This window comes from Cervus elaphus, chromosome 1 (assembly GCF_910594005.1).
Source record: "Cervus elaphus chromosome 1, mCerEla1.1, whole genome shotgun sequence".
Taxonomy (NCBI): domain Eukaryota; kingdom Metazoa; phylum Chordata; class Mammalia; order Artiodactyla; family Cervidae; genus Cervus; species Cervus elaphus.
In genome coordinates this window covers 34349867-34368721 of record NC_057815.1, presented here as the reverse complement: position 1 = coordinate 34368721, position 18855 = coordinate 34349867, and the positions used below count along the sequence as shown (strand labels likewise).

Below are 18855 nucleotides of genomic sequence, written 5' to 3'. Positions count from 1 at the left end.
AGGAAGAAATAATTTCATTGTCATTGATTAATCTCACTGTTAAAATGTTAATTTTTTTTAAAGAGCTATATACTAAGTGCTTCTTAAAAATCATAAAGATTATTCCTAAAGAAACAAGTGATAAATCTATTCTAAGAAAAATAAAAGCCAGGTGTCTTCTCAGTTTGTAATAATATTTGTCACTTTATTATTTCTACTCTCAAAAACAGGTAGTGATCTCTTTATTCTGATCCTGTTAGAAAAGAAAAGAAAGGGGAATTTTGTGTTACAGGATTTTGCTTTTTAACTGAGTAGAGTTTTTCTCTTAGAACTAGAATTAGCACTTAGGAAGTTATCTTAGACTGATTAGAACTCACTCCTGGTTATCATTAGAAAAGAGTTCCAATGTTATGATTAAAAATACCATTACTTTCTGTCTCAGCTCTTGTAACCTGTTGATTGGTGATATTTTAGAATTGAAGATAAAAAGATTTTTTAGGTCCCAAAGCATCCCATTTTAAGTATGCATGCATAATGAAAGTAATTAGTCTTTTTGAAATCTAAAACTTGAAAGTATAGGGATTATTGCCTTTAGCATTAATTTACTGATTAGTAAACCAGGGCTCAGATATCTGTCTGTCATAACGGGAAACATTAAATATGGAACTACACTGCTAGTTCTCTCTTGTTTGTTTGTTCTAAATAAATAGAACTTTAGCTGTTCTTATTCTGTACTTTATTCTTTTTTTTTTTTTAACTAGAAGATAATCTGTTAAATATTCCAGTGTGTTTAACATGTAGAATGACAGATACTCCACTACATTTTAAAAGCACTGTGGATTCAGCAGATAGCATAACTTCATAAACCATCAAGGCAATATGACTCCTCACGTAATTACACTGTTAGCAAGGAAAAATTGGCCTACCATATATTAAAGCCTGTCACCTTCTCATCCCTGGCTTTTCCAATTAATTTTAACTCCCCTTGTTTCCTAGTGGACCTATTTCTTAATGTCTCCATCTTAAGAGATTTTAAAAGCTGCCATTTTCCCTCTGGAAAGATGATGACTTCTTTCTTTGCTGCCTCAATATTTCAACCTCCCTTAAACTGTGATAACAAAAGTTTTCTGATTTGAGGTTACATATGCTGCTTTAGGGGATTCCCTGATAGCTCAGTTGGTAAGGAATCTGCCTGCAATTCAGGAGACCCCAGTTCGATCCCTGGGTCAGGAAGATCTGCTGGAGAAGGGATAGGTTACCCACTTTAGTATTCTTGGGCTTGCCTTGTGGCTCAGCTGGTAAAGAATCCGCTGGCAATGCGGGAGACCTGCGTTCGATACCTGGGTTGGGAAGATCCCCTGGAGAAGGGAATAGCTACCCACTCCAGTATTCTGATCTGGAGAATTCCATGGACTATATAGTTCATGGGGTTGCAAAGAGTCAGACAGAACTGAGTGACTTTCACTTTCATGCTGCCTTAGGAGTTGAAATATTCTTTATTTTTTCTTACAGAATTTTAGGGTTAAAGATTATGACTAGGATAATTACCCTATGGCATGTCTTTCAATTCAAGCTTATGTTTGGCTATGGAGTTCCCTAGCTACTAAACAGTTCCAGGTTCTTAAATGCCCTTCATCTAGCGATGAACTGAGGCAACTTCGCACACATACACATTTAGCCAATACACTTTTATTCAGTATGTTGTTATATTCTAGGATATAGAAGTATGATTAGAATGACTGTGACACATTGTTTTGGACTATCTTGAAGTGTGAAACCTCAAATATTTATCTTATCTCTTGGATCATTTGCAATAATCTGTTATAATACTAAATTTCTTTTAAGATGGCAACACCATTTTATTGATTCATGGTATTTGTATGCCCAGATTCCTCCATGCTTATATCTAGTCAGTTGCTTCCATTCTTGTAGTTTATTACTGTTTTAATTGTTCAGTTTTATTTAATGAACATTTTTAAAATTTAGGTTTGCTTTGATAATCATGCATGTCATTGAGTTTGCTTCTAAAAGTAGTTGACTGGTGGTGTTTATCTTTAATTAAGTCTATATAGCCAAATGTCCATTTTCTTAGTGGTAACATGGGATCAGAATTTCTGAGATTTATGTAATAATCCTTGGGGAAATTCCTTTTGATAAAATATGGATTTATTGTATCAAAGCCTTCTAGTACTGTATTATAATGTATGCCATTACATCTCATTTGTGACTTAAAAAGATGTTTTATATTATAGACCTAAAAATGCATGAATGTCTTAGACTCATAGGGCAACACTGCCTCCTTCCTCTCTTTCCTTTTGTTTATACTTTAAAATGTATGTAATTCAGATGTAGCATTTTAGTTTTATATGCCATCATTCTATTTATGTAATTATTTGCTTTTAAATTTTAGCTAATTTGGATAAAGAGATACACTGTGTGATGAAGGAGACTCCTGCAACATAAAGAAGAGCAATAGAGGAAAATAAGCAGCTGGTAGAGAATAATAATATACAGTACAGTTTAAGTATGGTTGTTCTCGGATAAATGACTTAATTTTCATTTTATAGGTCAAATTTTAAACACTGATCAATATTTAAAGATACTCTAAAAAAAATAAAGTGCTTAATTTAAAAAGTTTTTCTAACTTTATAAAAAGACTCATTTTATACCCAATTGACAACCAGTCAGTACATAGCAATTAGTAATCTGTGTTCAATACTGAGAAGGTTAGTAGAGTTAGATTTCAGCTGAATCTTCATTACTTTATTGTATTAAAATATAAGATTTACCATTTTAACCATTTTCAAGTGTTTGGTGACACTAAGGGTATTCACATTGTTGTGTAACCACACATCACCACTATCCCATCTCCAGAGCTTTTCATCAGCCCTACCAGACTCTCTGTACCCATTAAATACTAACTGCCCATTCCTCCCTTTTCCCAGTGTCTGGTGATCATTATCCTAATTTCTGTGTTTCTTAATTTGACAGTTCTAGGTACCTCATATACGTGAACTGAATCCTGTATTTATCCTTTTGTATCTAAATTATTTCACCTAGCATATTTTTAAGGTTCATCTGTTAGACATATCAAAGTTTTACTCTTTTTCAAGGCTAAGTAATATTCCATTGTACACATATACCACATTTCCCTTATCCATTCATTAGTTAATGGACATTTGGATTATTTCTGCATTTTGACTACTGTGAACAGTGCTGCTTTGTACATTAGTGTACAAATATCCGTTTGAGTTCCTGCTTTCAGTTCTTGAGTATATACCCAGGAATGTAATTGCTGAATCATGTGGTAATTCTGTGTTTCATTTCTTGCCAATACTGTCTTTCTCAGCAGCTACACTATTTTCTATTCCCACTGGCAATGCGTAAGAGTTCCAGTTTCTCCACATCCTCAACCAGCAATTGTTATTTTATTTTATTTGGCCACTCTGTTTGCAGAATCTTAGTTTCCCAACCAGGGATTGAATCCCAGGCCACAGCAGTGAAAGTGCTGAGTTCTAACCACTGGACAGCCAGGGAAATCCCTTTCATGTTGCTTTTGCTAATAGCAATCCAAGTGGATGAAGTGGTGTCTCATTTTGATTTTGATTTTAATTTCCTTATGATGCATCTCTCTCTGGTGTTGAACATCTTTTCTTATGCTTATGGACTATTTGTATCTTGTTTGCTGAAATGTATATTCATGTTTTTACCATTTTATACTTGTTGAATTGTAGAAGTTCTTCATATGTTGTGGATGTTAGCCTATTACCAGATATATGAGTGCAGATATTTTCCCATTCTGTGAGTTGCCTTTTTATTCTATCAGTAGTGTTCTTTGATGCACAAGCATTTTTAATTTTGATGAAATTTAATTTGTTTATTTTTCTTTTGTTGTCTGTGCTTTAGTCTTGTGTTTTTTTTTTTAAGAGGAAAAAACACATTTTCATGAAGGAACTATTAATGAGACAGAAGAGAGATTACGTAGAGTGGTCAAAGTCTAGAGAGATTGAAAAGTAGACTGTTTCAACTGGAATAGAAAACGTAATTTCCTGTGTACTGACTTCAGGATGGTAAAGCCTAGGGAAGGTTGAGTCAGGAATTAAAGGGCGCTTTAATCCTCTGCTGAGGTGGTTTAGTTTGATTTGAAGACATCTGGTGCCTTTGGGAATGCAGTGACAGAAGGGAATAATAACTGAACTTTGCTCCAAAGGAAATTCATGCTGCTCTATACAATGGACTAGAAAGGGCTGTAGTGTAATTAGCCTGCAGAAAGGCTGTGGTCATGGAAATGGTATTACTACCTTCTGAGTGTTTAAAGGAAACATTTAGATGTAATTTGCTCTCATGTTTGCTATATGTGGTAATGTTTTTCCTTCTGCTTGTTTTCCAAATAACGTCTTTTGAAGACAGTTAAGACCTCCATTTTATCCATGAGCTTTTAAGAATGGGTTCTTTAGTGGGACGAAAAGAGAGCTGGAAATTAAGAACACCCAAGAACAAATAGACTAGATTCTGAGTTCTTATTACAGGTTGTTGTACTCTATTACGCTCTAGTTTTATAAGCGGTTTCATGGTTCCGAATCAGAATGCCTGTTTTGGAGCATGTCACTGGGATCAGATACAGACGTTTAGATTCCAGACTCATTGTTTCATTGGAATGTATTGACCAAATGTTAATATCTGTGTACTTTTGAATTATTAAGAATTGTTTATAGTTGAAAAACACTGCAAAGTGTGCTTAGAGCAGTTCTATCAGTATCCTTCCTGCTTGCTGATGACTCTTAATAATGTAGTGACTGGAAGAAACTTGAAGGTTTTTTCAAATAGGTTTTAAGGGGTCGGGGAAAAAGTTCTTTCAGATAATGATGAAGGGAGTATATATATCAAAACAACTCAATGAAGATTATCTCAATATACATACATAATTTTCACTGTGACAACTTTGAACAAATTAATTTGGAAATTTCTGAAGGTTTTTTAAAGTTGAGAATCATTTGATTATGCTCATCAACTTTTTTTTTTTTGATTCATGTGCTTAAGCCCAAATGATATGTTTTTTTCCCCTTATTTTTGCTTATTTCCCCCAGACAATTTTAATATACTTCTCAATTTTTAGGCCATAAAATTTTGAATGTAAGTGTATGATCTTTTGGTAATCTGAGTTATAGATGGATGGTTCCCCCCCACTAACTTTAAAATATGTTGATTTATCATTGGTATATAGATTAAATGTAGAAGTTTGCAGCTTTTTAATTTGTTTTAAGAGTACTATCAAGACAAAATATATGTAAAAAGAAATCAATCTGATGAATATGTTTGCTTTCTTTTAAATTATTTCATTAATAATTTGCAAGTGTACTACATGATCACACATTTTAGTTTCTTAGGACTTTCACTTTGATTAATTTTCTAAAAAATTTAAAAATTAAAAAAAATAGTTGAAAAATATTTCTGTTGATGGGGGCAAAATCAAACAAATCACTTTTATTTAGCAGTTTATTTGTATTCTTAAAATACATTGAGAATATCTTCATTGTGTAAAAACCAGTACCAAACAGTATAAAACCTGAATTAGAACCCAGAATCTCACCATGTGTATCATTTACAGTTTAATGTGCTGGGCCACATTATATTTCAGTATACTTGATGTTTTAAGAATATAATGAATTGAGGGGGGCCATAGGCTATATCAAAGGCTTTTCATCAAAATGTATAGAAGATACATCCAGTGGAAAAGTAATTTCATTTTTAGCGCAGATTGTTGACATTAACGTTTTGGGAATATTCTCAAGCATTAGGAAGACTGGAAGCCAGTATGTCTTCTATAGATTACTGATGTGATGTACAGAAGTAGGAAAATGTTCTCCACTACCTATTTTTGAGCCATTATGTGTTAGTTCTTAGGCATTAGAAATTTTAAGAGGTTTTCAGTTTAATGGTATTATGAAAGGAAAGGTGAATGGGAAACTAGGAGGCATAGATTTTCTTCCATTAAGTAATGAGATTAATACATACATGCATATGCATTCACAGAGGCAGTCATTCTTCCAGTGATTTACAGAGCAGTTGCTATTTCTGCAAAGCCCTGGTAGAGTTATGAGACATAGATTTGACCCTGTGAATGTGTCAAGGAAATTGTAGTTAGGCACTTGAGACACAAACTCAAATTAAGGTATAGAAATTAAAGTAGTAAAAAATCAGAAGAAAAATTGAGATAAAATGTTCAGGAGTTAAAATGAGAGGTTATTATGATTAGTATACAAAGAAGCGTGATATTGACTTGATTAATGAGACTGGGAAAATTTTCCTTCATTTGTAAAATTCAAGCTACTGGGGAGCATCAGAGTTACAAATTAATCACTGAGTAGGCTTCCTAATAACTTGATTCTCTGCCACTAAGTAATTTCATTTTCTTTAATATCAATGTATCTGGTTTTCTTATAATAGAGTTTACTGAATAATAATGGTTTTATGTTAGAATAGCCAGTATTGAAATATAATGTTCAAGTTTTCTTATAGCCCTTTTGCTAATTACTTGTTTAACTTTACACTAAGTTTACCATTTTTTTTACTATAAATTATTTTTTTACTTTAAGTAAATATCAGGATATCCATTATCCCAAACAGTACAGGTAGAATTTCCTTCTCAGACAGTGGTTAATTGTTTGTGTTGATTTTTGTAAATATCCATATATGTCAACAGTTTGTATCACAGCTAAGCTTCAGAAAACTGGAGGTATTGAAGGATTTTTTTTTCTTTTGGTTACTTTTTTTGGAGATTATTTTAACCATTAAAATAATTATTGCCATATTCCCTCTCATTTTTATTAAAAGAATTTTGAGCTATATATAAAGAAATTTTCAAAAACTAGAAAAGTAGCTATTAAGTTATAGCTATTAAAGGCATACATTTTTCATTGTCTTTATTATCACGTGTTGAAGTTGCCTTTTTAAAGGTGCTGTAGGTCATATTTAACTACTTTATGACTAAGTCTCATTTTTTTAAGAACTTGGTTAAATCATTAAAATTTAAAAAAATATGTAACCATGAAACTGAAGTCAGTAGGTAGAAATAAAGTAATACAGAAAAGTTAAGCTTACTTCCCTCTGTCCTATAATCTTGCCGCTCTCCCCAAAGTTAGCTGTTGGGTTGGCCAGAAAGTTCAGATTTTTCCATGAGATGTTACGGAAAAACCCGAATGAACTTTCCGCCAACCCAGTATCTTTTTCCAGCTCATGCCTCCTGGAAATTACCTATACATACAGAAGCTTGCATATGTTGTATACTTCTTGTTGTTTACATAAGGTATAGCATTCTGTATACATAGTTTGCACTTCTTTCACTGAATGGTGTATTTTTTAAAACATTACATAGAAGTACAAAAATACCACAGTATTTAATTATGTGGATGCCCCTTAACTTATGAACATTTATATTTTTACTAATACTTTGCTTTATAAACAGTATTGCCATGTATCCTTGTACAAATACTGCTTGCATTTTATCCTGTTTAAGATACTGTGTCATAGTGTGAATAAGGTAAGTTTGTATAAGATTTAGATATTCCTAAAATACAGGAAGTTTTTTTGGTTTTCTCAAATGATGTAAGTGCACTTTTTACATTTAAAAAATGTAAATAGTAATATGTGCTTATAGAAGCACCTTTGTAATAAAAGTAGACACTTCATAAATTGGATTTCTGTATTTCAGGTTTAAAAGGTGAGATGGCTGTAATGGTGTTTTCACTATTGAGGGCCAAAGGGTAAAAGATCTGCCAGTATATAAAACTCCTCTGACTTCTTCAAATTTTGTAATCAGAAAATGTTATTTAAAGAAAAAAGCAAATCAGTAGGGTAGGATTTTCTAAAGGTACTTTGGTAGCTTTTTGGTTTTTAATTTCCTTTGAGTGCCACCATTTCCTCAGTGTAGAGTTTTCATTTGCTTACTTTTATTAAAATGAAAAAATGGCAAGGTCAGATAATTGCAAACTCTTAATGACACAAAGCTTCCCTGTTGGTTCAGATGGTAAAGCGTCTGCCTGCTGTGCGGGAGACCTGGGTTCGATCCCTGGGTTGGGAAGATCCACTGGAGAAGGAGATGGTAACCCACTGCAGTACTCTTGCCTGGAAAATTCCATGGACTGAGAAGCCTGGTGGGCTACAGTCCATGGGGTCGCAAAGAGTCGGACATGACTGAGCGACTTCACTCACACTCACTCTCACTCAATGATACAAAGCACTTGACCTTGACACCAAGCAGAGGCAAAAGTATTTCATAGAATATCAAAGTTTTCTTTGGTTTTTAAGGAGGTAGATCAACTTAATTCATCCTATTATTTATGTGATCTTCCTTTCTGACTTTAGGAGAATGTCCTTTGATTTCAGACTTTACTTTTCAGGTTAAATATTGCTCTTGTACCTATAGACTTTTGGTTAAGTGATTTTCTTGGACCCCAAATATTTTGGGGGGATACAGCCTAGATTAGTTTCAACGTGCAAATGATGTTTCATGTTAATTAGAAGAAACAGTGATGTTAGTGGTTTGCAGTCTGCCTCTCTTCCTACTCGCTTAGAGTCACAGTAAATACTAAGCTAATGTACCAGAGAGGATCATAAAGTCTAGGTCCTCAATCTGTAGTAGTTGACATCTTTCTATTGCTCTTCCAGGTGCTGAGTTCTGTTTTTGGGTAGGTTTCAGGCATGCTCAGAAATGCTCAGTCAAGTCAACGTATAGGACTTCATAGCCCATGGTTATCTCCTTTCTAGGGGTGCAGGATCCTTTCCCAGATTCTCTGTGACTTTTTCAGGAGCGGTTTTGTTTTTTACAATAGATACATAGATCCAGATGTTATCAGTCCAGATCAGGTTAGATAAACAGGCAGTCTGCTTGGCACTTAAAGAGTGTCTGAGATAGATAGATTGAAGCAGCACGGTGTAGTGAATTTTGTCAGGGTTTGTATTATGGCCTGGCCACTTTCTAGATAGGTGACGTTCAGAAGCCACTCAGCCATTTTGGGCCTCAGTTTCTCCATCTGGTAAATGGGAGTACCATTGACTATGAGCATTGACTGTAATAATACACATGGAATATTTTGTTTACAGACTGGCGTATTATAGGCATTTATTATGTCATTTTTGTTTTTCATAATATTTTTTGTTCGTCTGTCAGTGTTGTATTAGTATTTGTACCTCCCTCAGTCCTATGGGTTCTATTTTTTCTGTCTTCTGTTTGCCTTTTAAGGACTTTGTGATTCTCTTTAGAAGGTATTGCTCGGCATATGTTTATTGAAGTCTGTAGAGATAAAATAGGTTGTCCTGAACATGAAGAGTTTGTGGTCTGCTGCTAGAAAATAATGTGCGTGTTTGAGTAAGTGAGGTTTAGGGAACCTCAACCTCTAAGTGTTGGAGTGTACCAGGGCCCAGACGTGCCCTGTCTACAGTACTTGGCTGTCTTAGTGACCTCATCCAGTGTTGTTGCTTGAGATACCATCTGTATGCTAAAAACAAATCTCTAGCCAAAACCCTCTCCCTTGTACTCCAGATGTGCATGTCTGTTTACCTGATAGTTCCACTTTGATATCTAATAGGCATCTCAAACTTGTTACATCAAACTAAATTCGAGGTCTTCCTCCTCCTCCCACCCACTCATTTCTGCCTCAGCCTTCCGCTTCTCCCACCCTCCTTTCGATGGATCTGGCCCAAACCTTGACTGTAATGTGATTCTTCTTTTCCTCTCTCAATCCACACCTAATCCAATCACCAACCTGTTGGCCCAACATTCAAAAATACATTAAAAAAATAACCATTCATACACCCTCCACAGCTGTCACCCCATCCCACAGACGGATTGCTTGTAGTGTTGTTGCCTTCTGATGGGTTTTCTGGCGTCCTCTCTTGCTCTTGTACAGTCTGTGAAGATGGTAGCCTTAGAAAGGTAAGTCAGATATTGTCACTTATGCCCAAATAACCCCCAGACCTTTTCCACCTTCAGTAAAAGCTATATCCGTCTCAGTGGCCATTCAGAGCCCAAGATCCGATCGCTTGTCACTCTCCCCTGTTCTCACTGAGTTGAGGTCAGCTGGCTTCGTTGTTACCCTCTAAGCTAGCCAGTGCTGCTGTTGACCTCAGTCCAGAATGGCCTTTTCCCCAGATATTTTTACGATGTGCTTCCTCACCACTTCCAGGATTTTGCTTCAGTGTCACCTCAGTGTGGCCTTCCCTTTACCACCTTATTTAAAACTGCACTTTGCCCCAGTATTCCCTACCTATGTCTTTTAACTGCTTTTCTATGTAGCACTTCCTACCCAATGTACTATACATATATTTTTATATTTCAATGTATATGTGTATTTTTATTAAATGAATGGGGTGGGTGAATTCTGGGAGCTTAGAAGGAAGGCATCTAATCTTGGTGGAAGGCTCGCTGGAGGAGATGATTCCTAAGCCAAGTCTTTCAGGATGAGTCAGTCGGTGGTTGGGGGTGAGAGGCAAAGCTAGGAGGGCCATCCAGATAGCAGGAACTTATGTGTGCAAAAACCTCTAGACAAGGGGTATGCTGGAACTACCTATTCAGTCGCTAGTTTCTGTCCGACTGTGACCCCATGGACTGTGGATGTCCAGTGGTATTCTCAAGGCTGGTTCACACATGGGTTAAGGGAAAAAGTGTACCTTAAGAGTAATTTCCAATGCTAAAACCAGGGACATCAGCTATGTAAGCAGAGGCTGATGAAGTCTGAGACTAAAGCCAGCTCTAGAGTTGAGCAGGGGCTAGACAGTAGAGCTGCCTTGGGCTGTGGGTTAGGAAAGTCCACTTGGGTTACTTCTAGGGACCTGAGGACAGGTTAAGATGGCTTTTATGTATGTTCTGGAGCTACTAAGGAACTTGTGTGGAGGAGCCCTTGCATTTATTCACCCGAATATTTTAGCACCTGGTACCTTCCAGGTACTATGTACTAATCACTGGGAATATAATAGTGAAAAAGACTAGATCCTTATCAATGGACTTACTTTCTGTGGTAAAACATGAAACACACATGCAGAATAATTTAAAAGTTTTAAATTGTATTAGATTGAATCATGTAAAATTGACGATGTTCAACCATCTTTCACCTTTAAAAGCAACAAATCTATATTAATATTTTGAACAAGGGAGTGAGTTGGGGAAAAAATGATAATTAGGGTAGGAAGGTCGGAAAAAGTCTCTGAGAGGAAGTGGCATATAAAAAAAAGATTTTAAAGTAAATCAGGACAGCAAAGGTAAATGCCCAGAAGGATCAAATGAGCACACTGGGCCTGATGGGGAATCCATGCCTGTCCAGAGAGGGCTCAGCTCCTCAAAGCAGTACCCTCAGTGCTGCTGTCCCTTCTGATTCTCCAGGATAAGCCTGCAAACACCTTTTTTAAAAAGTGTCCAAAGAATAATGCTTTAAACATATAAGTAGAAATGTAATGTTATGTGAAATCTCCCAAAGTTTGCATGTCATTTATTTCAAAACATTTAGAAAACATTTTGCAAGCCAAACAATGCGTCTGTTCTCCAGAAGTGGCCCACTGCACACTGCTTTATAAGCTTTGCTTTAAAGTATTACAAGGGCGGGGTGGGGGGGGGGGGGAGAAAAGCACGTGCAAAGAACTTGAGGCAAGAAAGGGCGTCAACTGGTTCAAGGAACAGGAAAGAGGGCAGTATGTCCAGAGCTAAGTGAGCCTGAGGGAGGTTATCTGTGCGATGAAGTTGGAAAGGAGCCAGATCGCAAGGAGCCCACAGAAGCACAGGGCAGAAGTGGAGGGACAGACGTGCAAATTTAGTGTGTGCCAGACAAGTGTGCACCTTGGGACCATGTGCCTGGAGGGAGGGACACCCTTTTCTAATCTGTACAAGGATGCCATAAATGCTGCAGGCGTCCTTGAAGGTAGGTGCGTGATCCCATTTCAGACTTCAGTAACCTGCTCCCCTGGTGGCTCAGACAGTAAAGAACCCACAGGAAACCCAGGTTTGATCCCTGGGTTGGGAAGATCCCCTGGAGAAGGGAATGGCAACCCACTCCAGTATTCCTGGAGAATTACAGGGACAGGGGAGCCTGGCGGGCTACAGTCCATGGGGTCCCAGAGAGTCGGACGAGATTGAGCGACTAACACAAAGCTTGCCCAAAGGCCACTGTAATGGCAGAGTGTGCCTTGGGTTTGGGTTTCTTTGAATTGAAAGTCGCCCTCCCGCTGTTGTTTAAAACTATGAAAGGTTAAGTTTCCAATCGAGACATTTTCACATGACTGTCCTTTGGAGGATTTTCCTGTCTGCATAACTTAAAGGTAAAGAAGAATGCTCTAAATATTATACTGAATACAGAGTAACACTGACCTGGAGACCAAACCCCATCAAATTAGAGACCAGACTTATTCCACTTCTCATGTGGGCTAGTAACGCCAACCTGTGAAGAGCTTAGTGCTCTTGTTTTCAAGAAAAGGTGAGTATGGCTTAAGGATTTTAAGTTTAAATACGTGATTTGTTCTTGTGAGGGTAAGAAAACATCCTTTTATTGAGTGTTAAAACCCTCAAAATCAAATGGGTCTACGCTCAAGGGATCTTAGAAATCTGGTGGAAAATAAAATTTGAGATGAAGGTGGTTATGGCTAGAAACAGGCCATTTCAGCTAGTTGACAGATGTTAAATAAAATATATTTCTGGAATTTGGTGAGCAGGACTTCAGTAACAAGTGAACTTGGTCTAAAAAAACTTCAAGAGACTGAGGATCAGATTGCCTAGAGAGTTTCAGCCAAAGAGGAGCCGTGGAGGAGGGCGGCTGCAGTGTGAGGCCCGAGAAACAAGTCTCTGCAGCCTTGAGAGGAGTTCACACTTTAAGTGAGCCACCTGAGGAAATGCCTGCGGAGATTTCTAAACTAATTTCCAGAGCTAAAGGTGATGGAATATTTCATTAAAATTCACCAGTCGTTTTTTTTGGTCACTTAGAATATTTGAAGACAGAGAAAGCATAATTAAAAACATTCTTCAGATGCTGTGTGTGGGTTATTTGCTTTACCTTGTCGATAAAAAATGGATCTGATTTAACTTTCCTAAGAATTCTTTCAAACTATTAGATTTTTTGCCTGTGGAATTAAAAGGGAAATTGCACTTTTCGGAGAAAAATCACTAGAATTGTATTTCGCTTTGAGGTTAGTAGACTGTAATTACTAAAAAAAGTAGGAGTTAAACTTTCTGTAAAGATATTAAATATTTTCAGGTCCAGATGTTAAATATTTTCTTTCTTTCTTTTTTTTTTTTTTTTAATATTTTCAGCTTCTTGTGCCAGATAGTTTCTGTCGCATCTCACAGCCCCACTGTTCTGGCAGGAGAGCAGCCATAGGTATATGTGAGTGAAGGAGCCTGGCTGCTTTCCAGTAAAACTTCATTCACAGACACTGAAATCCAACCTTCTTATAATTTTATGTGTTATGAAATCATCTTCTTTTGGCTTTTAAATCATGGTCTCAACAAAAAAAATTGATGAGCTGGACGGTCCTTGAGCCATAGTTTGCTGACCCCGTATTAAAGGATTTAAAAAACCATTCCATTCTTCTAAGGGCCAGTGATGTGGCTTTTGCAGCTGTCTAGATTGTTTATTTCATGGTAGAGGGGTTTTATTTTGTAATAAGAGCTTTCCTTATAAATTTGAAAAATTTTCAGCAAGGATTCTCAAACTGGGCACATCAGAATCAGCTGCAGACTTTGTTAAGATGCCAATTTGCAGGGCTCCTCCCTCCCAAAGTTTCTGATTCAGCAGGTTTATGTGGGGCCCAGGAACTTGGATCTTTAACCAGGAGGCTGATGCTGCTGTTCTGGGACCGTACTTTGAGAATCACTTCTTTAGAATGAGGGTGTGCGACCCTGTGGGAATAACACGGTTACTGCTTTTCTCAGTGTCCTCAGAGTAGCTGTTGACTTCTTTACCTAGAGGGTTTGAGACCTTCGAGTTCTAACGATTAAAAGACCAAAGATAATTGGAACCAAATTTATAACTCCCTATTATTGTATTTTCTTTCATAGATTTCTGAAAGTTTTAAACATATACAAACAAGAGAGTGCTTTTCAACAGGTTTAAGAAAAGGAATGTGCCTAGGAGAAATATGAACAAAGAAATATATTATTTATATATAGTATATTTTCTTACATAGTATTATACTATTAGTATAATACTACTATACATAGTAAATATATATATATATAATACTCAGGCATCAGGTTTTAAAATAGTATATTGCCAGTCACTTTGGCATTCTGTATTCCTCCCCTATCACATCACCCTTTTCTTCGATTTTAACTGTTTGTATCTACAAGTAATATCTTCTTTTGCATGCATAGGAACTTTACCTAATTTTGATTGCACACACACATCTGTTTTGATGAACATAGCTGTGTTCATTCATTTTCACTGCTCTGAAGGTGTCTGTCTCATGACTGCGCTACAATTTTTCCACTCCCCTGAGGATGCCCACTTGGATTGTTTCTAGTATTTTTTATTTTACAAAAAATATAGCCTGAAATCTTCTTGAACACATTTCCTAGTAATGTGAGCAACAATATCTGCACCTAGGGAGGGGAATTGATCAGTTACAGGGGCATCTTCAACTTTTCTATGTAAGCATCAACTTGTGATCCAAAGGAAGAATATATCCACATTGACTTGAGCACACTTGATATCACCAGATTTTTAACTTTTTGCCTGTTTGAAAGGTTTAAAATGTGCATTTAGTTTGCATTTTCTTGATTACTAATATAGTTCAGAATTTTTCTTAAATTTATGGACCTTTCATGTCTCCTTTGAAATGACTTTTTTTGCCTGTTTTCTTTTAAAGTTTCTCCACCTTGTTTTGATAATAAAATTCTGACTAGTTTTGACTCTTTCTTATTATTCTACATAAATTTTAGAATTAGTTTAAATACTATGGGGGAAAAAAACCTTTTGATGGAAACATACTAATAGATTAATTTGGAAAAAAATTGCATCTGTATAATAGTTAAGTATTCTTAGTCATGAATATGTAATATCTCAGCATTTATGTCTTCCTTAATACTTTTCAGTAAAGTTTAAATTTTCCATTAAGATCATCTGTTTCTTTTGTTAGACTTATTATTAAGCATCTTATTTTTACTATCTTTTTAGTAGTTACATTTTAAAACTATTTGTGGCTGGTATATAAAAATGAAGTTGAGTTTTGTTTGCTGATCTTATATTTAAGAATCTTGCTCAGTTATTACTATTTCTCATAATTTGTGAAGCCTTTTGGGCTTTCTGCATAAATAGGCATCTTCTGCAGTTAATACCATTCTCAGTCTGTCTTCTCAATCCATAAAACTTCTTTTGCTTACCTAGCAGCTTGATTTGACTAAAGCTTTTGGTACAATGTAGAACATGCATGCACCTCATTTCTGATTTAAAAAGATCCTTCTAAAAAAAAAAAAAAAAGATCCTTCTTACATTTGCCGTGACATATGTTTGCTGTTTTGGTAGATGACCTTTATCAGGTTAATGACACTTCTTTATATATATATGCCTATTTTGCCAAGAGTTTTTCTTAAATAAAAATATACTTAAAATTTGTCAAGTGCAATTTCTGTGTATTTTGAGATAATGTGTGTGTGTGCTTTTTTGTTAGCATATTGGTAGATTATTAGAATGTTAAACCAAATTTCATTCTCGGGATAACTTAGTATGATTTACATCCTAACCTATGGCTTGGCACTCCATGAACAGAGTCACCTGTATTGTGAATGTCCTGCCTCTCTGATTTGTGTGTACCTCTCACAGCTCCCATCCCCATCAAGGTTGCTGTTTTTCTTAGAGGGCTTTTAATTTTATGGTGCCACCTGGTGGCGAGCTTTCAACATTTCTGGTACTCTTCACCTTTTCGGCAACTGCATGCATGGTTTTCTCTGTTATAACTGTAACCCCTCATTTATTTTTATTTTTATTTTTCTTATACCATAATATTTATTCACTTTACTCCCCATTCCTCCTTTTTCTTGCTCTTAGGAAAATTTTTTTTCAGTATACTCATGCAAATCATGCTCTTTTCCTTCCTTTTCCTTCTCTCCCATTTTGTTACTTTATGGGTACTGTAAATCTGCCTCATGGTTAGGAATGATGAGAACAGTGCTGGTTACTAGGGGAAAATAGACAACAGTACATTGTAGCATGGCATTTCATACAATGAAGTGCCAGCTCTGCTAACCTTCAAAGTCCTTGAAAATACTTAAAATTTTCTGTAAAGTGTTCTTAAATTTCAAATACTACTTAATCACCCTCTAATTAATTCTGCCCATTTAACATCAAAATTCACTATAAAGAATAAATTGTGAAACTCCTTTGTTTCATTGTTTCTGTGTTCCTTTATCCAAGTTTGAGAGTTCTACTGTATTTTACTACAAAGGCTCATGCATTAAACTGCTTGGAGACCAAACTAGTCATCCGTAACATGGTTTCCATGGGAAACAGCCCACCACAGCTGCCCTTTTGATAAATAACCCGCTTATAAGATAGAGTTATCAGTAACTGCGTTTCCGATTGCTTAACCCTCAAGCATAGAAGATATGATAAACAATATTTTCCATTCTCCCTGGTCATAAGACTAAGACTAATTTGTGCAGAATGGCTGCAACTATGAGAATTTTAGCATCTCTTTATTTTTTTTCTAGCATCTCTTTAAAAAGGAGATTGAACGTTATTCTTATTTTCACATTGTAATAATTGTGGAGATTCAGAAGTGATGGAAAAAGATTGCTTTGGCAATTTGGTTACCTAGACGGCTCTACAGAATGCAGGGGACAAGGGTGCTTCTGGCTTCTGTACTATAGCGCTGGCTTCCTTCTGTGTTCTTTTGCTGAAATGCTTTCTAACTTTTCTATGTCTCTTTTAAAAGGTGGGGACCCAAACTGTATGCATTGTTCCAGATGCGTTCTTGCCAAAGCAGTATAAAGCAAATGTAACAGTTAGGAAGAAGGCTTTCTCACTGGGTAAGTACAACAGGTAACAGCTTCCCAGTAGACCTGCCACACCCTCGCCACTTCAGAAATGCTGGCAGGACCCCATAAAACCTGAATCTGTGCATCCACAGCCCCGAGCCTTTCGTCTAGTGAAATGCCAGTCAAAAGAGTTGACCCAGATCCAGCCCTCCCTGTGCAGCTCCTAATCTCACCCACTCTAGATTCTTTCTCAGGTGTTTGCCTCTCTTTGGCTCTTTGCCAGTCACAAACGTTGAGGTCAGATAGAGTTTACTACAGTGAGATTTTAGCTGTAATCTTCGTGAGGTGATTACACATGCTACCTTAGGCTGTTCTCTTACTTTGTGAAAGAACCTTCTTGATGTAGAGTATCACTGTGCCAGCTCACACATATGATACTTGTGTGCTGCTGGTAGGACTTTTTTCCTTCTTATTTGAAAAAATGTTCAGATGTATTTAAAAATGAAGTGTCATATCTATATATTAAATAAAAGAATTCCAGAATTGGTTTGTAAACCAGATTAGTACTGTGCATTGATCACAATTTGGAAATATTTGAAAATCATTGATCAACGTGATTACCATAAGAAATTGTTTCAAAGTTATGTTTCGACTCATCCCATTTCTAAATAAAACCACAGCAGTACAGTTTATCTTATAGATCTTGAATGGTACATTTGAGTCCCCCCAACTTGCTGTTTAAACCTCCCCAAATTCTACACACAAAACTCAGTGTGAATATATTGGAGACAATACTTTAAGATGTGGAATAACTGTCTGTTATTTTTTAGATTCTTTTCATGTGACATTAAACACATGGTGATATATTTTCACTTAGCCTGGATAATTTTTGGAAATGATTTGCTTGTTTGGCCTTGATATTTATTTATTTTCTAATCCCAAACTCCCAGTACTTCCCTTCCCAACTCTTACTCCCCTCTGGCAATCACAAGTCTGTTCTGTCTGTCTGTGAGTCTGTTTCTGTTTTATAGATTTGTGTCATATTTAGATTTCAGATGTAAGTGACATCATACGGTATTTGTCTTTCTAACCTATTTTGCTTGGTACAATATCTCTAGTTCCATCCGTGTTGCTGCAAATGGCATTATTTCATTCTTTTTAATTACCTTGACTTCTGGATTGCTATGAATTGAGTTTAAGGTCATTCACGAATCTCTGACATCCCCAAAATATTTTGTTTTCAAATCCACTTGAAGGGCTTGTTTTGAAAGGCATGTAGCTGTTTGTGACTCCATAGAATCTAGTTAATCTTATTCCTGATATTTGAGCTAAAATCCTTGGTTAAAACATGTTCTGAACAATCCATAGATTGCTACAAATAATGCTGTTCTTAGCTATTCATCTTTAAACCATTTCTTCCAGTGCCTGAATTTATGTAACTCTTTTCCATTTTGGAAAGTAAGAAGTCAAGAGATACCTGGAATAACAGGCAGGTGTGGCCTTGGAGTACAAAATGAAGCAAGGAAAAAGCTAACAGAGTTTTTCCTAGAGAACACACTGCTCATAGCAAACACCGTCTTCCAACAACACAAGAGATGACTCTACACATGGACATCACCAGATGTTCAATAATGAAATCAGGTTGATTATATTCTTTGCAGAAGAATGGAGAAGCTCTATACAGTCAGCAAAAACAAGACAGAGCTGACTGTGGCTCAGATCATGAATTCCTTATTGCAAAATTCAGACTTAAATTGAAGAAAGTAGGGAAAACCACCAGGCCATTCAGGTATGACCTAAATCAAACCCATTACAGTTATCCAGTGGAAGTGACAAATAGATTCAAAGGATTAGATCTGATAGAGAGTGCCTGAAGAACTATGGACAGAGGTTCGTAACACTGTATAAGAGGCAGTGATCAA

The 18855-nt window shown here is 36.2% G+C and overlaps 1 protein-coding gene across 1 annotated transcript in view; it reads left to right on the top strand.

The window, feature by feature from the left end:
* RDX (radixin) overlaps positions 1 to 16957 on the top strand; it is a 95907-nt gene extending 78950 nt beyond the window's left edge. The window contains exon 15 of the mRNA XM_043898754.1: positions 16891 to 16957. Coding sequence (XP_043754689.1) covers positions 16891 to 16957 — 67 coding nt within the window. The remainder of the gene's footprint in view (positions 1 to 16890) is intronic.
* Positions 16958 to 18855: the final 1898 nt, after the last annotated feature.